This window comes from Equus asinus, chromosome 21 (assembly GCF_041296235.1).
Source record: "Equus asinus isolate D_3611 breed Donkey chromosome 21, EquAss-T2T_v2, whole genome shotgun sequence".
Classification (NCBI taxonomy): Eukaryota; Metazoa; Chordata; class Mammalia; order Perissodactyla; family Equidae; genus Equus; species Equus asinus.
Genome location: NC_091810.1, coordinates 45,820,736 through 45,844,369, shown reverse-complemented (window position 1 = coordinate 45,844,369; position 23,634 = coordinate 45,820,736). Strand labels below are relative to the sequence as shown.

General features: G+C 42.3%; 1 protein-coding gene across 18 annotated transcripts in view; it reads left to right on the top strand.

The window, feature by feature from the left end:
• Nucleotides 1-23,634, top strand: part of CACNA1D (calcium voltage-gated channel subunit alpha1 D) — a 319,702-nt gene that overhangs the window by 153,814 nt on the left and 142,254 nt on the right. For 12 of the 18 annotated variants that reach the window (XM_070492885.1, XM_070492880.1, XM_044755118.2 and 9 more), the window contains exons 4-8: nucleotides 2,150-2,289; nucleotides 10,852-10,994; nucleotides 15,496-15,648; nucleotides 16,185-16,381; nucleotides 23,348-23,451. In XM_070492885.1, the coding sequence (XP_070348986.1) occupies nucleotides 2,150-2,289; nucleotides 10,852-10,994; nucleotides 15,496-15,648; nucleotides 16,185-16,381; nucleotides 23,348-23,451 (737 nt within the window). Of the gene's footprint in view, nucleotides 1-2,149; nucleotides 2,290-10,851; nucleotides 10,995-15,495; nucleotides 15,649-16,184; nucleotides 16,382-22,673; nucleotides 22,778-23,347; nucleotides 23,452-23,634 lie in introns of all 18 variants that reach the window. The other 6 variants (XM_070492886.1, XM_070492881.1, XM_014827083.3 and 3 more) reach the window with 1 other exon arrangement.

The window sequence follows — 23,634 nt, the reverse complement described above, 5'->3', positions numbered from 1 at the left end:
TAACAAAGTTAATGTCACTGCCTCATTGAAGCCTTCCTGGATCTCTCCTCCCCACCCGGCAGCAAAGTCGGTCTCTGTTCCTCAGAACATCCACAGTGTTGTGAATGTGCCTCCCTTGTGAACACTCTACTCAGGGATATGGCAGTGAACAGAAGGCAAGCTCTTGCTCGTGTGAGGTCACAGGGAATATGGAGAGTAGACAAAGGAGTCCTTGGAGGTTTGTGTGCGGCAGGAAGGGGGCGTGTGCGCTGCTGCTCTGGGAACATTTCATAAGCCCGCTCACCCCCCGCCTGGAGAGTGGGCTGTGTGGAGGGAGTGGGGTTATGGTCTTCACAGGCTGGTGAAGGATGTGGGATGCATGGGATGAGTGAAGCCGAGGACAGGACCTGTGGGGAGGTCTTAGAGGAAGCATGGGTTTGAAGGTTGAGGATGAGCTAGGCTTTTAAAATTGAAAACACACTGACTCTGGCTGACTCACACCACGAAAGAATTTATGAGACTGGTATGATGGTGTTCCGGGGATCAAAGGGCACTCTGGTAGGGCAGATTAGGAATCACAGGGACCCAGGAAGGAAGAATGGATGAACCGGCTTTCTGGCATGACCAATGGGGAGCAGAGAATGGGCGTGAAGGCTGGGGTCCAGCAGTGGTTGGATGGTTCCCCTGGTGGTAAAGAGGAAGGATGTGGTGGCAAGACACAGGAAGTTCAGCTTGGGACTGGGACTCCCTGGCAACAGAGGGATAGCCCTCTGGTGGCAAATGGCTCAAGCCCAGGGTAGTTTAGGCAAAATAGTGGTCACATATAACAAAGCAATGTCCTTGCACGAGAGAAATGGACTAATAACCCTTTGACCTTATCAAAGGGCTAAAGATGCAGAATTACTCTTTGTCAGTTACCTCTCTTGGGATGTTCTCTGTGTGAGTGTTCCAAACCCCGAGCTCTCCACCAGACTAAACCTTTGGAGGATAGGGTCCATAGTGGAGACATTATCCTAATCCTGGCTCCTGGTATGATGCCCATCATGCAGAAGAGGCTCTCACTACATATTTCCTGAGCCAAATTTATTTGGCCTTTTGCACTAGGTATCTTAAGAAATGAATTCTGTGATTTCTATTTTCTTGAGATGGTGGTAACTTTCCTCAGGTCCCATGGAGTAGAATTAATATTAGTAAAGGACTTTATGGCCCATATGGAAGAGTTTTAATCACTGATGGTTTTTCATTTGGTTATTATTTAAGTAGCTTCTTGCCAGGAAATGCCTCTTGTAAAATTAATTGTATACATCCCAGTCAGTCCATATTTCTATTAAAACTGAAGCTGTACAAGAAAACCTTTATAAAAGAGAAACGAGTCAAAATTTTTATACCTGCTGATGGATGTGTTTTCTGTACTCACGGAGTTGCGTGAGTAGGTCTGGAAAGGTTCTAAGAGTCATCTAGCCTGAGGGTGGCGTCTTGAAGGTCTGAGGCAGTCAGATGGGAATGGCTGCTGGGACTGTTAGATGAGAAGGACTCAGAGACTTATCCCAGGCTTCCTGGGAACGTGCATGGTGACTACTCAGCAGTGTCAGCTGGGGAGAGGTCACATGCCAATAAGCAGGCAATGGTTTGCCATCCTGGATTCACCCTCCTTGTTGTGCAGATGAGGAAACTTAGGTTGGGAGGAGGGGGCCTTGCCCAAGGTCACCTTGCTATGCAGTGACAAAGCTGACCCTGACTTATGCGAGGGTTAAAGCAGATGCATCTTTTTTCTTCTAATGGACATTCTGTCCAAAGCCACCATTGGAATATTGGTTGCACCCTGTGCTTTCCTGGGCCTGATTTGGCAATCTCAGGAGGAAAGCACACTGCATTTTGCAAATGTGTGCAAATAACAAACATGTCTGCTGTCCGCTATGTCCTCAGCAGACTCATGGCACGCCCATCAGGGCAGGTGGCAGATTGCAATCATGCAGCCCAGAATGAAAGTGTTTTACACTTAGTTGCCTGTGAGAAATCCAGTTTTGGAATTAAAATGCCTTCCTGGCCCAGGTGCAGTGTTAATTGTTCCATTTCTCTTAATAAATCTTTGCTTGGAGAAAAATGTTTGTATCTCTGAGATATTGATTCTAATCCCTATTTCCTTTTCTTTGTTTGTTTCTCTTCCCAGGAAAAAGTAGAATATGCCTTCCTGATTATTTTTACAGTCGAGACCTTTTTGAAGATTATAGCATATGGATTATTGCTACATCCTAATGCTTATGTTAGAAATGGATGGAATTTACTGGATTTTGTTATAGTAATAGTAGGGTAAGTCCTTTTTATTTTAGGAAAATGTTTGTTTGGAAAATGGGAGATGGGGAGTAACAGGAAACACAGTCTTTTGAGGGAATATGGTTGCTCCTTTATGCCAGTCGTTGTTGCCAGAACCTGTCGGGAGTTCTTTGAGGACTGGCCATGCTGCTCTCAATCTCTGGGCAGAAACTGGTTTGACATTCTCTTATTGTTTTTACTCGCCTTTCAGTAACGTGTTAGAGATGGAAGTTTAACCTTCTGATGTGAGAGGGTTCATCTTAGAAGGCCTTGGGTCTTCATAGATAGGCCAGCCCTGCTGGTGATTAGAGTCAAATGAGTAGAACTCTTATACTTATCACTCTGTTAAGTTAAAAAAACAAAACACTAAAAAGTAGTAAATCCTTCGTAGCTGTGAGATACTCTGCTATTTAACATCCCTTGAGCAAAGCTATTAATTTTGTCTGCTGACTTGTGGGAAAAACTTTGGCATGCTACTACCCAATTTTAAATAAGAAAACAAGTGTCTGAATAATGTCAGATATCTGGCATGAAGTGAAATAAGCCAGAAAACTCTCAAAATCCTGTCACAGGAAGAAGGCACCAATAGTTTCAGTTAAAGGAGAATGTTAAAATAAAAAACAGTGGCCTGTGTTATTCTGGTCCTTCTACACCTGAAAATGTTGCCAGCAAGAGAAAAATGAATCAGTGTCAGAGGAATGCTGGGTCTTTGGATCAAATACCCACATAGGAAAATAAGATGTATCCTTTCACTAAGTCTTCATTACCCAGCTGTAAAATGGGTTGCTCCTAAAATTATATTTGGTCCTATAGAGAGAGATTGTTAAATGACCTCTCTTGTTTTCATCTCCATGACTTTATTCCACTGCCTTTTGCAGTTGAGCAAGGTAATTTTTCTTTTGGATTATTCTTTTATCATGAATCCTTTGGCTTTTCATGGGCGACTAATACAGCTGGATTTTGGGAGAGTGGGATAAACTTTGAACCTGTCTTTTCAAACCTAGGAAGTTAAAACAGGATCCAAACTGGTGGCCCAGCGGGATGATTAGACTTATAGGGGAAAAAAGTTAGCTTTTGCAAAAACCACCATAGTACATTGACATTTGAGGTATTACTACAAAGGTAGTAGAGCTAAAATGAACAGGGGGTAGATATGTGCCATACTTTCCTATCTTTGGTGAACTCTAACAAGGAATGGCAAGCAGGAGCCTTGTAGTTCTCTTGGTTCTGGAACAATCTTGCCGTGCCTCTCCTGACCCTGGACTTTCTGTTCAGCTAAAGGATGGAGATGCTTAGCTCCATTTCTTTGGTCCCTACCCTACAGTCAGCTCGCCTTTCTGCCTGGAGACATTTTTCAGACTATAGTACAGCACAAAGGCAGGGAACAAACAGAGTTTGGTGGCTTCATTGAGTTGAGACAGAAACAAGAGTTCAGGGAGCCTCAGGTGGCTGAAATTTGAGAGGCAGAGTATGAGAGGGGAGGGAGCTATGCATAGAGCTCCATAAATATGCCTTGGAGTCCTTTGGCTGAAGACTAAGCTACAGTTACATGGGGTGAGATTCCATGAGGCCAGGCAAAGAACACTATTAGGGGAAAAAAGAAAAGTTGGGGGCTGTAAACTAAACAATAACCAGTGCTCACAGAAGTCTGGGATGTTTTCAAGTTCTGACCAACCAGAGTGGAAAGATGTTATTGAACAACACTGGACTGTCAAGGGAGACCCCAGGAGACCATTAATAGTGAGGATAAACTAGCTCTAGGGCAGGGGATGGCATACCATGGCCAATGGGCCAAATCCAGCCTGCTACCAATTTTTGTAAATAAAGTTTTATTGCAACACAGTCACATGTTTGTTTACATATTTGAGTTGAGTAGTTTAGGTCAACAAAGCCTAAAATATTTGGTATCTGGCCCTTTACAAAAAATTTTGCCAACTCCTGTTCTAGAGTAAAGACTACCTGCAACCCTTGTTAATAATGTTTGAAAAGGAGCCTAAAAAGGAGCAAACTTGTATGCAAGTAACTTAACTACCTGCTAAAACAAAACTCAATGCTCTTTAAAGGAAGACAACAAAATCCAGACGTTCATCAGTGTCCCACATCCAGTCAGGCATCACTAGACATAGGAAAAGTGGCCTATAACCAGGAGGAAATTCCACCAATAGAAAGAGACCTATAAATGACAGAGATGATAGAATTAGTAGAGAATTACTTTACGAGACTTTCAAAACATCCATTATAAATATGTTTATGGACTTAAAGGAATGCATGACTACACAATGAGGAAAGATGGGACAATATAAAAAATAAATATCAGATGGTACTTCAAGAGCTGAAAAATATATCTAAAATAAAAAATTCTCTGGATTGGTTTAACAGCAGATTAGACACAATCGAAGAAAAAAATTAAAGAACTTGAAGACATAGCAATAACACAAAAAATAATGTTGGAGAAAAAAGTGAACACCACCTCAGTGTCCTGTGGGGCTATATCAAGTGGTCTAACATACATATATTTGGAGGTCAGAAGAGACAAGGTAGAGAGGAGACAGAAAAAAAATATTTGAAGAAATTATTCCAAATTTTCTAAATGTTATGGAAAATATAAACTCACAAATCAGAGAATCTCAACAAAGCCCAAGAAGAAAGCTACATCAAGGTACATCATAACCATAATCAAATTGCTCAGAACCTAAGATACAAAGAGAAAATCTTAAAAGTTGTCAGAGAAAAAGACATTAAAGGCTTCTTGTCAGCAACTGTGCAAGCCAGAAGACACTGGAAACATCTTTAAAGTGCTAGGGAAAAATGTCAACCAAGAATTCTTATTCAGTGAAGACATCTTCCAAAATTAAAGTAAAAACCAACTTTTTCAGACAAAGCAAAGCTGAGAATTTATCACCAGTATACATGCACCTCAACAAAAGATAAAGGAATGTCTTCATGCTGAAGGAAAATGACACCAGATAGAAATGTGGATCTACAGAAAAGGAATGAAGAATGCCAGAAAGGGTAAATGCACGGGTAAATATAAAAACATTTTTTCTCACATTTAAATCTCTCTAAAAGCAATTGATTATTTAAAGCCAAAAAAAAAAAAAAAAAAACCAAAGCAACAATGTATTGTAGAGTTTATAGCATCTATAAAAGTAAAATATATGGCAACAATAGCACAAAGGACAGGAACAAGGAAACAGCCATATGCTGTTGCAAAGTGCTTGTACAGTAGGTGGAGTGATAAAATATTATTTGAAGGTATATATGATAAGTTAAAGATGTATACTGTAAACCCTGGAGCACAGGCTTGCAAACTTCAGCCCATAGACCAAATCTGGTTTACTGCCTTCCCCCGCCCCCCGCCACATTGACAAAGTATTTTATTATCTCCTTTGGTAGATAAAATTTTGTTGGAAGACGGTCACACTCCCTCACGTCTGTGAGTATTTGGTGTTAGGCTGGTGAAGTTGAGTAGTTGTGACAGAGACTCTATGGCCTGCAAATCCTAAAATAGTTACTATCTGGCACTTTACAGAAAATTTTTGCTGACATTTACCCTACAGGAGCTGTTAGAAAAATAAAGAAGTATAGTGAATAAGCGTATATTGGAGATTAAATGGAATTTTTTTAAAAAGCTCAATTCAAAAAATCAGGGAAAAGGAACAAAGGAACAAGGGATGGAGCAAATAGAAAAGAAATAGTAAGGTGGTAGATTTAAGCCCAGCTAAGCCTTTATTAAAATCCAGAGTTTATCAGGTTTATATGTTTTAAAAAAAAAAAAAACCCAAGTCCCAACTCCACAGTGTTTACAAGAAACCTACTTTAAATCTAAAGACACAAAAAAATTGGAAGTAAAAAGAAAAATACATACCATGCAAAAACTAATCAAAGCTAACGTAGCTATATTAACATCCAACAAACTAGACTTTAGAACAAGGAATTTTATCAAAGATAGACATTTCATAATGATAAAGGAATCATATAATCAAGAGGATATAATAATCCCAAATATGTATATGCCTAATAACAGAGCTTCGAAATACACAAAGCAAAAACTGATAAAACTGAAAGGAAGGATAGACAAATCTACAGTTGTAGAGGTACATTTTAATACTCCTTTCTTGAGGAGTGTTGATTCACTATCTAGACAGAAAATCACTAAGGATGTAGGGAGATTTGGACAGTACCATCAACCAACTTCACTTAATTGATATTTTTAGAACACTTCACTCAACAAGAGCAGAATAAACATTCTTTTCACTGCACGTGGAACATACACCAAGAGAGAGAGATTCTGAGCCATAAAACAGGTTTCAGTGAACTTAAAAAGATTAAAACCATACACAATTATGTTTTCTGAATGAATTTAGTAATGTTTCTGGATAAATGTTAGTATAAAACATGTGAATTCCTGTATAATAGTCATAAACAATTGGAAAATGAAATTTTAAAGTCATTACTATTTACTATAGCATTAAAAAACGTGAACTATTTAGGGATAAATAGTGCACTGACAATGACTAAACCTTAGTGAAAAAAATTAAAGGAGGCCCAAATAATGGAATTATGTACCATGTTCATGGATTGGAAGACTCAATGTTGTTAGGATATCAGTTTTTCCCAAATTGAGCTATAGATTGAATCCTAATCTTCATCCAAGCAAGATTGTTGTAGAGATTGATAAATTTATTTGAAAATTCATGTGGAAATTAGGGAGGCTCTAGACTAGCCAAAGAAACCTTTAAGAACAAAGGTGGAACCTAGTTTTAAGGCTTACTGTAAAGCTACAGTAGTCAAGACAGGTTTATTCATATGAAAAAAAGAAGAACCTGTATTCTTACTTCATCTGTACACAAATATTACCTTAAAATGAATCATAGACCTATATGTAAAAGATAAAACTAAAATTTTTAGGAGAAAGACTTTATGACGTTGGGGTAGGCAGAAATTTCTTAGGACACAAAAAACACTAGCCATAAAAGAAATAATTGAAATTTTGGACCTTATCAAAATTTAAAACTTTTCTTCAAGAGACAGTGTGAAGAAAATGAAAAAGTAAAGCATGGATTGGGAAAAAATATTCATGATACACATATATGACAAAGGACTTGTAGTCGGAATATTTAAAGAACTGTTAGAACTCAACAGTGAGAAGACAACCCAGTATATAAATGGGTGAAAGATTTGAACCGATCTTCACAAAGAAGATATGTAAATGATCAACAAGCACCTACAAAGATGTTCAACATCATTAATAATTATGGAAATGCAAAGTAAAGCCACAATGACAGCACTACATACCCACTAGTATTACTAAATGTAAAAAGATATGGACCAACTGGAACTCTCATACACTGCTTGTAGAAATGGAAAATGGTCCCATCACTTTGGAGAAGTTTGCTAGTTTCTGACAATGTTCATCACACACTGACCGTATGCCCGTATTACCAGTAGTACTCTTAGGTACTTATTCAAGATAGGTGAAAGCACATGTTCACAAAGAGACTTTATTCATCATAGAAAAAAACTGGAAACAACCCAAATATCACTCAACAGGTAACTGGATAAACTTGTTGTGGTATAATCAGGCAGTGGAATATCACTCAACAATAAAAAGAAATGAACTGCTGATAAATGTAACAACTTGGATGAATCTCAAAAACATGGTGAGCAAAAGAAGATAGAGATAGGGAGAACAAGCTGTGTGATTCCATTTATGTAAGATTCTGTAAAAGGAAAAGACAACCCAAGTGATAAACAGCCAATCAGTGGATACCCAAGGCTGAGTTTAAAAGGAAGATGACTGCAAAGGCGCATGAGAGAGCTGTTGGAGATACGGGGAATGTTCTGTATCTCGATGGTGGTGTTTATTGCTTGGGCTTATACTTTTGTCAAAACTCATCTCATTGTACACTTTAAATGGGTTTATTTTATTATATCTAAATTAAGCTGCAATAAAGTTGACTTAAAAAGTAAAAAAAGTCATCTAGGAAACTAAAGATTGTTTTTTTCTCAAATATGAAAAACCTGAGAACATCAGATTGTTCTTGAAAATAGGCACTGAATTGTAGTCAAAGAGTGGAAGAAAAGTTTAAAAAAGAAAAAGAATTATGTCTTCATTTGAATCAAATTCCTACTGAGGTTTCCAACTGCAGACTGTATCTCCATCCAATGGATTTTCCATTCCAAGTCAACCATGACCTGTTGCTTTTGTCAAGATTCCCAATAACAGAGACATTAAGAAAGTAATCGATATTGCTGAGATGCTAACTGCTAATAATGTGACCACAGGAGGACTCAATGTGTCTCCCAGAGCTGATATTATTCTCTATGTAGAAGAGTTTGATCTGAGCCAACTTCTATCCCGCCCTTCTTATTTTTCAATAAGTGTATTTCAAGCATTCAGGCTCGTCACTTAAACTTTTGTGAAGAAGAAGATGGAGTGCTCATTCTGGTGCTTCTAACTTGTGTCACTTTAGGTAGCTCCTTGCCTTTTTTCTCCTGTCTTGGGATAAACTTCTAATAACAATCTAGGATCGAATACTCGCTCCTCACGTCCTTATCTCTTCAGGCGCATGGTACCTTTGTTGGGTTGTGGGGGCGGTGAAGAGAGTAGAATCACAGAATATTAGAATAGGAAGATCAGGGCTTTGCGTCATTTAATCCAGTTTTCTCATTTTACAGAGGGGGAAACTGAGGCCAGGGAAGGAGAGGGACTTTCCTAATGCCTCCTCACTCTTAGGAGTGGAAGGCAGCCCTGGCCCCTTAGGCTCGCTGGCTGTCTCGAAATGGCAGCCGGCTTCCCTCTCTGACTCAGGCTCCTCTGTAACTGCAGAGAAACATTATTCACCTGTTTTCAAGGGCATTGCTGAAGAACGGGGGATAAAAGGACCATGAAGTGTACATTGCAAAACACTGATACTTGAAAGCAATCTTAAGTCATCACCTGCATAAATTACTTTCCTAACCCTTTGGGATGAAAATTCCTGTGGCTGCCACATTTCAGAAGAGTTTGAGGTTTTCTTTCTTGCTTTTTCTTTGTTTTTGTGAAGCTATGAATTTGTGAAGCCATGACTTTTATCTTTAGCCTTGCTGCAGGGGTTCACAGTAATTAGAAAACTATGCTAATGATAGAAATCTGTCATAAATTTGATATATTTCCCCAGTCATAACTAGAGAGAGTCACCATTTGAAGCTTTGAAAAGGTAGAGACCTGATTTATTTCCCCCTGCCTTCTCCCCAACCCCAGGTTCATTGGGGTGCTGTACTGTTATTAAAACAAATGCCTGGTGTTTAAGTGCCCCAGAATGACATGGCTGCCTGATCAGGACTGCAATCAGACCACCCTGGGTTTTGTGGACTTTGTGTCTTGGCGATCCACAGGCATGCCATTGGGGGCAGAGTTTCTGCTTTGCCTGCTAATTAAACTTTAGAAACCTTTTCTTTGTTGCTGGGCCAGTCATTCCCACAATCTGATGGGCCAGAGTTGACTCTATTTGAAATGGGCAAATTTATATTTATTCTGAAAAACAAGCAACAATTCCAAAGAATAAATGTTTATTTGAAAGAGCACAAGTAACTGTCAAATGAGCAGATTGCCTGAAAATAGCTTTATCCGAAAAACCTTCTGAGAGTAGGAAAAAATTTGTCGTGGATGCCAGATACAATATTATTCACATTTCAAAAGAGAACATGACGGTATTAATACCTTTCCTTAGGTTACTGCTTTTGGGCTTTGCACAGCTCCTTAGCATCTGTGACTTACATCATTCCCTGAATGTCCCTATGGGGATTTGGGGGGGGGGGGGGAGGAGGTCAGGGTGTGTGTGTATGAGATTGTCTTGGAAGTAGTATAACATATTGATTAAGAGTTGGGACTTTGAAGTCAATATTCATTCATTGATTTATTCATCAAATGTTTTTTGAGCACCTCCTATATGTCAGGAACTGTTCTAGGCACTAGGCTAGAACAGACTAAATGAACAAATGAACAAACACTGAAATTCTATGCCCTTATGGACCCTACATTCTAGTGGGTCAACGTACCTGGATTCATATATTAGTTCTGCCACTATGTGTGTGACCTTAGGCAAGTTACTTGTTCTTATCGAGTTTATTTCCTCACATAAAATGGTGTTCATAATACTTCCTACTGCATAACGTTTTGTGAGGATGAATGAGATAATGTACATGAAGTGCTGAGCATATAGTGAGCACTCATAAATGGTACCCGCTATGATTATTGCTGTTATTTCTGTTTGAGCAATCCCGCTTGTCACTGTTAGGTCCCCGGCGAGTCCCGTCTTCCATGAGGGCTGACTTGCTCAAGGATGCTCCATTGGCAGGAAAACAAATGAAATCAATCCCTGTCCCCAGTCCTTCTGGATGCAGGGGGGTCACATTCAGGATTCACAGCCCAGTTCTTGCCTTTGCCTTGCTTTCCCTTTATTTAAGTAGCAGTCATACAGAATTAGCCCTTGTTCAAAAATAACTACTGTTATCATCCTGTTTCACTTCCCTGGGTGACAGACTCTAACATTTCTTTCTCTCGTCTTCTTTCAGATTGTTTAGTGTAATTTTGGAACAATTAACCAAAGAAACAGAAGGCGGTAACCACTCCAGTGGCAAATCAGGAGGCTTTGATGTCAAAGCCCTCCGCGCCTTTCGAGTGTTACGACCACTTCGACTAGTATCAGGAGTGCCCAGTAAGCACGTTTTGTTTCCTCAAGCCAGGAGTTTGTTGATTCTTTTCTTCTGGGTGGGTGTCGGGATTACGGAACAGAGTGCTGCGAGGTGAGTTGCTGTGAACCAGCCAGGGGCTGCGCAGACCACCGTGGAGGCCTCGTGGTTTACAAAACACGTTGGCCTGCGTTGTCATCCTGGATCCCTGTGACTGCCCCGAGAGGGGCTGCTAGTGATTATTGCCTTCTTCCTGATTTTGTGCAAGAGAGAATCTTCTCTTAGGGAGAGACGGAGTAAGTGCTGGTGTGAGACTTGGAGTTCAGGCTTCCTGATTCCACTCCGGTTTTCCTTCTACGACACCACGCTGCTGTCACCTCCTCCCCCTCCCAGGCCTGCCCCTCTCAAGGTGGTGGGTTATGTAGATGAGGGCGTTGGCTGACTGCCTTTCAAAGTCAGGAGCAACAGGGGTCTGGACTCCTGAAACTCTGCTTAGCTCCCCACTGCTAGGAATTGTGTCCGTCCCAGTCTGAGGGAAGAAGTGAATGCCCCACATCCTCCCTGTATGTAGGGCACGGTAGTACCTGCTTGAAGGTTGTTGTGAGAAATGAATGCGGCAATGCGGGCAGAGCCCCCAGCACAAGGTCTGGAGCCCAGAGGAGGCCGTTCTCATGCACTAGGCTGTGATACCTGGCTGTGCCAGGCCGTGGTTTGCTTCTTAGTCCACACCTCTGGGCCAGGTTGAGTGCCACCTGAGGTGGAACAGATGCCCTGTCTGTGCCCTGGCCAGGAGCTGCGGGCCTCTTACCCTTCCATAAGGAGCATGAGGGCTGCTTCGCCGGGCTCTGCCCCGAAGGGACACCGTGTCCCTGTTGAGGCGTCAGGGGCTGGAATTCCTAGCGCCTTTCCCAGGACCGTGGCTGTGAGGTGGCTGCCTGCTCACAGCTGGAGGAAGGATATGGGACGGCAGGGTGTGCCTGTTTTTTACAACTCGTAAAGCCATCAGAAGAGCACAGATCATGTTTTTGTTTCTCCAGAAGTTCTTCATGAAATTTTATTAAACCTGTTGGCGTTCAGAACGTACTAAAAATTCTCTGGAAAAAAAAACCAAAACAAAACAAACGACTTCCAAATTTAACATTTTAAAATGTAGGAAGTGGTGTTTTATGTGTGCTTGTTTTTCCAGATGGTTCATTTATTTTCATTGAAAAAGATCAGCACAAGTCAAAACCACAGAACTGTCTGGAAGCAATTGAGAAAAATAGAAATACCTTGGAAATGACTGGCGCTGTTACGTGTAACGTGATTAAATGAGAAGTTTAGTGAGCAAACATGTTCTTTCAGAATTGGTTGTTGCAGCTTAATCTAATTTCAAAGTAACCACGACTACTTTTTTCTCCCAAAGAGCAAATGACAAGACAGCCTGCCTGCAGTGTGTGCTGCAGCTTCATGCATGCGAGTCTCAGGCTGGTGAAAACTCTTGGAACTCGCTTAGCGTTGTTTTGGTTCCCTTGCCTAATGAGGTTTTTACCAAGTGACTAGTCCATTGCTCCTGGATACTCTTGAGAACCAGTTTTAGGTTTTTTGTTTTTGTTTTTTTTTTTGGTGAGGAAGATTGGCCCTGAGCTAACATCTGTGCCAGTCTTCCTTTGTTTTGTATGCGGGATGCTACCACAGCATGGCTTGATGAGTGGTGTGTAGATCTGTACCTGGGATCCGACCCTGTGAACCCCAGGCTGCTGAAGTGGAGTGCATGAACTTAACCATCATGCCACCAGGCCAACCCCAAGGACCAGTTTTAAACTATATTTCTTCCTTTCCCCAAAAAACATTGTTTGAAGCTTGGTAGGCATCTGCATCATGCTCTCAGAGGTCAGCAGAGGGAAATGGGGATCTGAGTCTTGTGTGAGGGTTTCTTAGCCTGTATTTGAACGCCCTGATGGGGAATATCCATGTCTCTCATCAGACCCACTGTGCTTCTGGGGAGAGGTGGTGGATGCTCTGGGTCATGCTATTTCCAGTGCTCGTTGGCAACTGTGGCCTCGTGATTTCTTTTTAAGTACCTGAAATTGTTAAAAAATGCCTGGGAAGGTTAGTTTACACTTCTCTGGGAATTGTTTAGTCCTTTCTAAAGAGAATTCAGACTGTCCTGCAAGACATGATTTTGTATGTGTGTGAATACATACTTATTCAGTGGAAGGTAAATAAATATTTCAAAAGATAGTAGTTCAGACCTTTGTGGAGTTCTTGACCCCCGCACTCAGCTGCTCAGGGTATATCACAGTCCTAGACTGGCAAAGTGCGAGAGAACCCTAGAGTTCATCCATCCATGTGAACCATCTTTTCGATGAGGAAGCTGAGGCCTGACCAGAGCTAGTGCCATGTGCAGGTTCTCACAGCTAGTGGAGGCCAAACTGGGCCAGCCCCACGGGCTCCTCCTCCCTGGCCGGCTGTTCTGTCCACTCCCTCCCACTGCCTCCTTGGTCAGAGTCCTGGGGGATCTGCTGTACACATCACTAGTGTACAAAGGACCCTTATGTCATGAAGGTGTACACCTTCACATTAAGGTTCAGCTTCATTAACTCATAAATTTGGCCAATCTGAAATACAATACTTACAATAAACATAAACATCTTCATAAGACACATGGCTCACTGCCCTAGAATTTAGAAGAGCTACCTACTGGATGATAATTTTGGATGGCCCATCTAGGTCTAAAAAAATGAAAAAGAAAAACCCGAAAACCCTGTCCAAGTAGATTAGAGCAAATGCTTCTTTTCCCCTCCCTCTGTTCCTTATAGAAGGCAAAAACAATGAAAGTCATCCTATTGATCATTCTTTTCCTGAAGAAACCGTTTGAACATTTAAGTATCTGAAGGCAGTCCCTAGGATTTCTGTTGTAATGATGTCTTGGAAAGTTGGGCTCTTTTGTGAATCTGAGATCCTCCTCTTAGTCTTCCCTCCCATCCTGTCCCTTGCCTCCTCCTGTGTACATCTTACCAGGGTGAGCTTTTATTGTTATTGCTGATAAGTATTCTGCCCTTTGCTTGGTGTGTTCTAACTTATTTAATTCTAGCATCTCATATTCTTCCATTCTTTGTCTATGTATCAGGGAAGTGAGAAGATACTAGAAAAAGGCAGTTGGAAGGAAGGAGAGTCAGTAGGGAGGAGAAGGAAAAAAAGGGAAAAGAGTGAAGTGTGTGGAGCAGAAGCGTGGTCCTGGGTGGTAGAAAGAACACAGGAGGCAGGAGGCCTGGTTTACACCAATCACTCTCCCTCAGCCTCCTGCTTCCTCCCACCTAATGCTTGTCCTGAGTGTTGGCCCACCATCCCTCTTTGCGTTCTCTTTCCTCTTCCTATCCCATGGGTCTGAGTGTTACTCTGACCAGCTTCCAGTGTGTTATGTCCCTCCGTCATGTCTCAAGCCCACGTTGCAGCTGCAGGACTCCTCCCTCCTTTCTTCACGTTATGCAGGGATCAAACTGACCAGGTCTGAAGGTGCTCTCACCCCTCTCCTTCCTCTGCCCCTCTGCTCCCCTCATTCCAGGAGAGCCTCCTTTTGACATGCTTGGTTTTTTCATTCACTGGGATTTTCCCCATGATGCTGCCTCCATGGGCACCTCCCTCTCCCTCAAACTCAGTTGTGGAGTTCTGATCTCATCCTGATCCTCGCCTTGTCCTACCTGGAGAGCCCAGTGCTCTCCAACCACTTCTCCACCGGCTTGTCTGCTGCTGACCTGTTCCTCTTTCATGGCTAATCCATTAAAGTCCAGCCCTGTACCCAGAATTCAAAACCCAGGGCTATCTAGTTGCAATCTACTTTTCTTTCCTGATACTCTTTTCCGCTGTGTGACCACCAACCAAGGCTCCCTGCCCCCAGCCCACATTGTATGGCTCACTTCTGTGCCATTGGTGGTCTCTTCCCTCTGCCTGGAATAGCCTCTCTCGCATGCCTACCTGGGGAAATACCTCTTCTCGGCCTTCAGACCCTCCCGAGTGGGGAGCTGCTGCCCAGTCCTCTTTCCTCTCCCCGCTCACAGGTGATGTCTTTCATTCTTCTTTAATTTTAACTGTTTGGCATTACTTGTATAGCATCTCAGTGCTACCTTAGAGTAATTTGTGTTTAATCCTTATGTCTCCTTCTAGAACACAACCTCTTTGAGAGAAGGTACTTTTTGTAATATGTATTCATATCCCTCAAAGCACTACATTGTAGGCTTTCCACGTGGTAGATGTTCAGAAGTTTGTGGAATGGGTGAACAAGTGCAGAGATGAATGACTGAGATTCGGCAGTCACCTCTCCAGGCCCTAGTTTTTCCATCTGTCAAGTGAGAGTTGGATTAGATGATCTTTCAGGTTCCTTTTTAACCCATCTCACATCCCGGTTGAATGTTAATTAAAAGGTTTGAAATATCTCTTTGGGTTTTATTACTACGTGTCACATATAGAGTGGACAGCATTAGGAATTTTATATATGCATCGTTGACATGTTTTCCTGGCTCACACCCTGCTTTTTCTCTCTCCTAGGTTTACAAGTTGTCCTGAACTCCATTATAAAAGCCATGGTCCCCCTCCTTCACATCGCCCTTTTGGTATTATTCGTAATCATAATCTATGCTATTATAGGATTGGAACTTTTTATTGGAAAAATGCACAAAACATGTTTTTTTGCTGACTCAGGTGAGTAATGAAAATGATAGCTAGCCTAACTCTGAAAAAAATTTGGTTCTCCAAAAAAAAGAAAAAATTCTGTGGTTTTTGGGAAAATCTAAAACAAAATGAGAGGGGGAAAAAAAGCAGCCAAAAATACCAATAAATCTACTGAGCCAGTTCTTAGTGAGAATTCTGTAAAGAATAAGTGAGAATTTGATCTCCTTTTCTATCCTGATTTCCCATGTAATGTGTCCTGGCAAAGAAGATAAGGGCCCCCAAAACTAGAACGTGAGGCAAATCAATAGCATTGTTCTGTATAGGGTTAAGAGAGGTGCTGCACGAGTGAGGACAGAGGAGAGGGCATTGGGTTCTGAGTAGAGGACATGGCAGAGTCCATGGAGGAGGGAGTATTGGAAATGAACCCTGAAGGACAAATAGGATTCCAAGAAAGCATAGATGGGAAGTAGGGTGTTCAGGCCCTGGCAAGGGTACTCAGCTTCCGCTCGCTTGGGTTTGCTGGTGTTCCTCCCTTGAGTGGTGAAGCCTTCTTGATGTCTTTGCAGATGTTGTAGCTGAAGAGGACCCAGCGCCATGTGCGTTCTCAGGGAATGGACGCCAGTGTACCGCCAATGGCACAGAGTGTAGAAGTGGCTGGGTTGGCCCAAATGGAGGCATCACCAACTTTGATAACTTTGCCTTTGCGATGCTCACCGTGTTTCAGTGCATCACCATGGAGGGCTGGACAGATGTGCTCTACTGGGTAAGCCACTTGCAGAGCGAGTTTATGGAATGTTCTTTCCTTGGATAAAAGTGTTTCTTTAGCTAGAGCCATTGGAGAGTTGGCTGAAAAAGATACCCTGGAAGTCAGTTCTTTGGGAAGGGAAGCAGACCCTCTCTTCACTCAGCGAGACTCATCATCTTTCCCCTGCAGGGCCTTAGTTTCACTTGTAGGAAGCTGCTGTATAATGTTGGCTTCCTCCAGTCCGTAGTGCTGCCTGGGGAATTGTGGCCTGAATGTGCCCAGTTAGTCCCTCTTTTGGAGGAACTCCAGAAAGCTGGGGCTGTCCCGATTAAACTCTTAGAGAACCAGGGGTCATATCCCAGGTTAAGAGGCTCCTGGACTTTCATGGGCTAAAACTGATCTTTCATACATAAAGGCAGGTTGCTCTACTAGATCCCGAATGGAAGATAGGGAAAGTAAATTAGATCCTTTGGATACTTTCTGTAACTTAGTACAGCCTTAAAGCCAAAAGGGGTTTTCTCCCTATGACAGTATATCTCTTTTGTATCTTCAGTGTTCCTGTAAATCAACTCAGCACAAGCCCGTAGCTCTCTCTTCCTTTCTCTTTGGAGCTATAGAGCTTGGGCAGAGAGGGTAACAATGGCACGTCAAGCTTCCGGGGCTGGTGGACCAATCCAACCTGCCGTGAAAACAGGTGGATACCCTTTCGATGGCTAAGATCTGTTTCTTCTTGTTCCTGACAGAGCCAGAAGGGTTTGCTATAAATGAAGAGCAATAGTATTGTAGCAGCCCTTTCTCAGAGCTGAGTTTATTTGCTTATTTGTCTGGTAGAATTTGAAAAAGCTCACAGAAGTTTAGAAATTACTTTCCATGGGAAATTATTTTCCCATGCTGGGAAAAACACCTGACATGCACAGTTTGAGCCTACCCCCAAGTCCAAATGGGATTAGCCAGGATTTCAATAATTATTTGTTAAAAGGCAATTAGTAATAAAATACTAATGGGCACCATCTAGTTAGAAGGCCTGCAGAAGTAGCGTCTGACAGTAGCTAAATTTTAGCAACTTTATAGGATTTCGTATTACTCTCTAACTTCAGAGACCATAGCATTTCATGGTTATAAATAGGTTTTTGCTTCCCTTCACCAGCGAACACCATACTTACAGGATTGTAGAAGTCCCTATATATTCAATATTAGGCAACGAAAGTATGTTTTATTTTCATCCCCAAAGTGTGAGTCTAGTTGGGTAACGAAGTTTAAGCATCAGCAATGTGTTCTATCTTGTTTCTCCCTGTCCCCCTCCTTTTTCTTATTGTCATAGGAGAGTGTGTGTGTGTGTCTGTGTGGGTATGCACATCTGTTGTTTATATCCATAAGACAGTGCCTTTCATGAAGAGGAAGAAGGAGGGAGATTGTACTGGATGAGCCAGGACCATAGCCGTGCAAGGAAACCCTCAATTAGGTAAAGGGTTCGTTTTCACTATTATCTTCTAAGTAGCGACTCCTAGTCATCTTAGTGGAGGTCTCAATCCCAGTGGTCCCTTGAAGTTTCTGATAAATAGAAAAAGCATCATCCAGAAAGCCCAGACTCGGATCCTTCCCCTTAAAACAGTACAGAAAACATTTCAATTTAAAAAAAAAAAAAATCGGTGACTTCTCTCAGCTCTGTTCTCTCTAGCGTCATGGTGAATTGTCCACTGCTGATCCAACCTGCCTTGACTAATGGGCAATTTTATACTTTATGTTATGATTCTTTCATGACAATTTTCCTATTGTCAAGCAAGAGAAAACTCTGGGAGTATGCGATTAAAGGAGAGAAAACTGTGCACCCAGAAACAAAAGTTTCCTGAGAACCTTTAAGTGTCACCTAGGAGCATATAATTATTGTCTCTATTGTTAATATGACGATCACAGAGTTAATAATTTGACAATACAATAATTATATTCTCTATGAATTACATGGCATTTTATTCTGATGGAGGAACTCAAGTAGTTTATCAACATTATCCCAGTCTGTATCCCTTTATGGAAGGCCTGGGAAACAGTGGAATATAGAGAGACCATTGAACATCCCCAGGATCCTCCAGCAAGTGGTTGTGGTCCTTAATCTAGAACAGGGGTCTACAGACATCTTCTTTTTGGCGGAAGATTAGCCCTGAGCTAACATCTGCTGCCAATTCTCCTCTTTTTGCTGAGGAAGACTGGCCCTGAGCTAACATCCATGCCCATCTTCCTTTACTTTATACGTGGGAGGCCTGCCACAGCATGGCTTGCCAAGTGGTGTGTAGGTCTGCACCTGGGATCCAAACCGGTGAACCCCCAGCCTCCAGAGTGGAACGTGCGAACCTAACTGCTGTGCCATTGGGCTGGCCCCTACAAACTTTTTTTAAAGGGGCTAGATAGTAAATATATTTGGACTTGCAGACCATATTGTGTCTGTCACAACTATTCAATTCTGCCCTCTGCCCATATTACTCGGAAGCGGCTATAGACAGCATGTAAAAAGTGGGTGTGGCTCTGTTCAATAAAACTTTATGGACACTGAAATTTGAATTTTATATAATATTCATGTGTCATGAAATATTCTTTTGATTTTTTTTCAACCATTTGAAAACATAAAAGCTATTTTTAGTCCAAGGGCCATACAAAAGGAGGTAGAAGGTTGGGTTTGGCCCACAGGTCATAGTTTGGTGACCCCTGGTCTAGACTAGAACTCAGCACTCTTTCCTTGGCATTCTTTCATTATCAGAGGTTTGTGAATCCTTCTAGAACACTAGGGGGCAGCTAAGTAATGTCTTCAAGAGTGTCCTTGAAGATCTTAGTTTCTGAAACACATCAGGTTGTTTTTAATTACATGTTGATTACATTTATTAATTCATCATACAGGGTGACAGGAGCCAGGGCACCAAGCCTTCTTAATATGTTATGGGCCACGGTCAGGTGGAAGCCACACGGCTGTGATCCAGAGTAGACCATCCTGCCCAGCACGTTGCCTGGCACAGCAGGTGCTCAACAGACACTAGTTACTCTTACTCTTCCGTGTACAATCCCATTGCCTCAGTGTAGATGGGCCATGTTTCTCTATCAGTTTTTATCTATAACTAGCGTATAAAGGGAACATCTTGAGAGAGAACTAAGGAGAGTAGATTTTAAATATTGATTGCAAGCAAATTTCTCAATCCTGTAGGTGTTTGTATATGGTGGATAAAGTCTTTCCCAGGGATTGTTCTGCATCTTGTCAAGTTTATATTCAGTCAGGGTTCTCAAGCTCATTGATGCCTCGCTTGTCAAGAGTGTCTGGCAAATGGCTGGCAGGGTCTTGAGAACAGAAGTACCGCTGGACCCAATATGCAGAAAGACACACTTAGAACCATTTGGATGTGTGGAGAGTTGGGAATGTTAACTTCCCATGGAAAAAAAATATGGTAGAGCTCTTTCCTAAAGTGAGTTCCATAAACATAATTAAGCTGCCATCGGACCCACGCATGTTTGGTGTCTACAGAGGCGGTAGGGTGTAGCATAGGGAAAGAGCATTGAGGCTGGATAGGGCTGGCTATGTGACCTTGGGTAGGTCACCAAAACTCTCTGGGTTTTAATTTTCTTGTCTACAAGATGCAGAATTAAACTACATGATCAGATTGTTTTTCAACTCAGAATTTTTTAAATGTAGGAAATTAATTAAAGTAGTGTTGAGTTCAGGAGAGGGCCACCCACGTAAATCATTTTTGGCCTCTGGCCTTAGCGCTAAGCTCTTTCCTCAGTGAACATACCCATGGAGGCGCTAGCTGTCAGACTCTAATAGGAAGTTCTCATGGTCTGGCTGACAATCTACTTCATTCAGGGTACCTGGGAAATTCCTCTTTTATTAGTCAGCCAAGGGCTTGCCTTTCTGCACCTTTCTCTTATTCCATGCTTAGGGGAGCTACAACCAATATACCAAGTTTCCAGTAGTGTTTTCAACAGTTAGAAAAAACAACTTTAATTGGAGACCTGAATGGCATTTCAGCCTTTGAAATAAGGGAAAACTGAAATTAAATAGAATGTTATTTCCTGGGTACCAGGTGACACCACATGATAACTTTGATATAAATATTTTAAAAATTAATAATCTAAATTGGAATGCTTCAGCTCATGCCAATTTCTTCATTGTTGTAAAGACCATGCAGACAAAACCCCAAGCAGAGTCTCTATGTCCATGTGGATATATTTGGGAACAGCTGGCCAGTTCTTACTTGTCCTGTGTATGTGGTAAGGTCGAAGAAATACCAGCCTCTGCAAAGAGTTGGGTTGAGAAGTTTACTTGGAGAAAGACTGGCCTGCAAAGCTTCCATTTTATTCCTCTTCCCCACCTTCTGGAGATTGTCTCCTGTGGCCTTTGTTTAGCTCCAGCTGTCCCCAGCTGGCATTCCAGGTGGTAGTTCCGATATGAGCAAACGTGAATCTGTTCAACACCGACTCCTAAGAAATTAAAAGTTTCCTTAATTAAAAAAAAAGTTCCCTCCCAAGTAGAGCAGACAGCTGTTGCTAGAGCCATTTTCTGGAACACGAGACTGAAGCCTGAACGAGGATGGGTGAAGCAGACGGCTCGGCCCACTGACTCTGCCTGAGTGATAGAAGAGCAGGGTCTCACCGTAGGAGTCCTGGACTCACATGGCCTCCCTCTGAGCCTACTCTCCTGTCTGCACTCCTGCTCCAACAGAGTGACAGGCCGGAGAGGCCTCTGGGCAAGCTCCTGACTCCAGCTGGGGCTCAGGCCACGACACCAGGCGGCCTGTTTCTTCTCCTCCACACATGGGTTTTTAAATAAGTTTAGTGGTGTAGTTGCTTTGGAAGAATTACCCTCTGCCTTCCTGCTGAAATTAGTTTATCCAACTTAATTAGATCAACAATTGCAGCCGTGGCCCCGGCTCATTCATTACTCTAATTGCCGATGTAAGATGTGCAGACTGATATGAGTTCTATTAAGCACATCAATTTTCATGTGGCCAAACAGGTGTTTCAGAAGGGATTTAATGCCCTCTCCGTAGACTTCAGCAACAGATGTTAGGTGATTTTTTTTTTTTAATGTTCTCTTTTCCTGTTTGGCTTTGACATGAGGCAAACATAGTGAAATGCATGAGCCTCATTCTGTAAAGCTAAAGCTGGAACCAGATAATGTGGAGGAAACCACATGCATAAAGGCCAAAGAGCTTGCACCTACTTGCAAGGCAAGAGCTGTGAATCGGCCCAGACTATGTATAGTTCTATTGGCCGAAGATTCTGGATGCTCCAGCAGAGTCAGGCCTGGGGCCATTCGTTCTGTCTCCTGACTGTTCCTTAACACCTCCTTCCTTGGAGAAGTGTTTGCCCAATTTAACACTGACCTATGCTGCTGGAAAGTTCCATCCAGCCGTGAACCTTAAAATACTTGTTTGCTCCAGCATGAAAACTGCTCATGACCAAACTTCCCCTGGGAGGGTCGGTCAGGGAGGCCATGTCTGACTGTGCTGCATGAGCTTGTCCCAGAAGTAGGGGCATAGGGTCGTCTTTCACCTGTAATCCCCGTCAGCTCCTGGCTGGAGCCACTTCTCCTGGGGTGGGTCATCTGGGTCAAAGCTAGGTATGGTACTAGGGCTTCTTTCCTTCTCCTGGGTCCTTCCTGTGGGTGCATTTTGGAAAAATCTCATTCCCCAGAGCACCCTAGAGTATGTGTCAGCTAGTTGACTTCAGAACAGTTTTCTTCATTGCATTAATTTAGCTGTGCTTGTGCTCCCTGCTTGCAGGTAATCCAGATTTAGACAGGCTTAGGTTTCCTCAGATAGGTTGGCTTCCAATGGAAAGTTATTATTTTAGAGTTTTTTTTTAAAGTAAAGAAATTATAGAGTCAAATGTTGTAAGTTTGTCTCTATAATGAAGACTTTTCCACCATCACAAGTTTTAAAAGCAAAGAAAAGTCCCAACAACCTGGGCAGAGTAGAAAATAGTTGCCAGCTAAGCACTAGTTTTGTCCTTTACCAAGATCTTTTCTGAAAATCCCTTATCAAGGCAGTTTCCTGTGAGAGACAGTTTTCTATCTGTGTCAAAGTCTGCCGTTACTTGCCCTGAGAGCTTTGATGACTCTGTGTGTGTGCGTGCATGAGCGTGTGTGTGTGTGTGAGAGAGAGAGAGAGTTGGAAATATATAATGAATGTGCATTGGCTACTGTTGTCTCTGATTTGAATCTAAGTAAATGTTTAATTAAATGTATAGAATGCTGTCTCTAATATGACCCTCTCTCCTTATTAGATTCTCTTATTAACCCACTCCTATGAGACCATCTTATTTCTTGCAGATGAATGATGCTATGGGATTTGAATTGCCCTGGGTGTATTTTGTCAGTCTCGTCATCTTTGGGTCATTTTTCGTACTAAATCTTGTACTTGGTGTATTGAGCGGGTAAGCTACACCTCTTTCATCTTGAAAGCAGAGCACTGAGGACAGTTGCCAAGACCACACAGGCTTTGCTAGATGGGGACCGCCGGGTGGGTGCCAAGCGCTTTATGTGTCCTCTGAGATGCTCTCTTTTCTGCTGAGGCTTCCCAAGTCAAGATGTTTCCTGGAACCTCACCAGCCTTCATGAAAGAAAGCTATAGAATGATTATTGACCAGAAATTAATCAGCATTGTTACTTGGGATTTAAATAGTTTCCATGGCATGCCCCTTTGTCTGTCCTAAAATGAGATACATTTATAATTGCTTTATTGGTCTGGATCCAAATACAATGCAGATTAATTGGTACCAAACAGTAGCTAAATGAGCTGGTCCTGGCTGACATTCAGTAGGCCACATTCGTAGATTTCAGCAGCAGAACTTATTTGAGAACAAAAAATGAAAGGCCATAGGCAGGGTCCCTGTCCTAGGAGCACTAACCTTCAGTCAAAGCCCTGAGTGGTCTGGCAGCTGCTCCTGGGGGCTCTGCTCTTTAATAAATGGATAACTGATAACTGATCTCCTTACATTTTACAGGTAAATGATGCGATAGGATGGGAATGGCCATGGGTGTATTTTGTTAGTCTGATCATCCTTGGCTCATTTTTCGTCCTTAACCTGGTTCTTGGTGTCCTTAGTGGGTAAGCAGTTGGATCCATGTTGCACATTCTGCTGCTGCCACGTGTGCGGCGGCGCTGCGTGTCTCGCAGCTGCTCCCCGCGGCTTCTCTGCATGCGTGTGGACTCTGATGTCCCCTCTGTGTGTTGCTTTTGGATTGAACTGTGGTTCTTTCTGCCTGTGTGTGTCTGTGAGGTTCTGTGTTT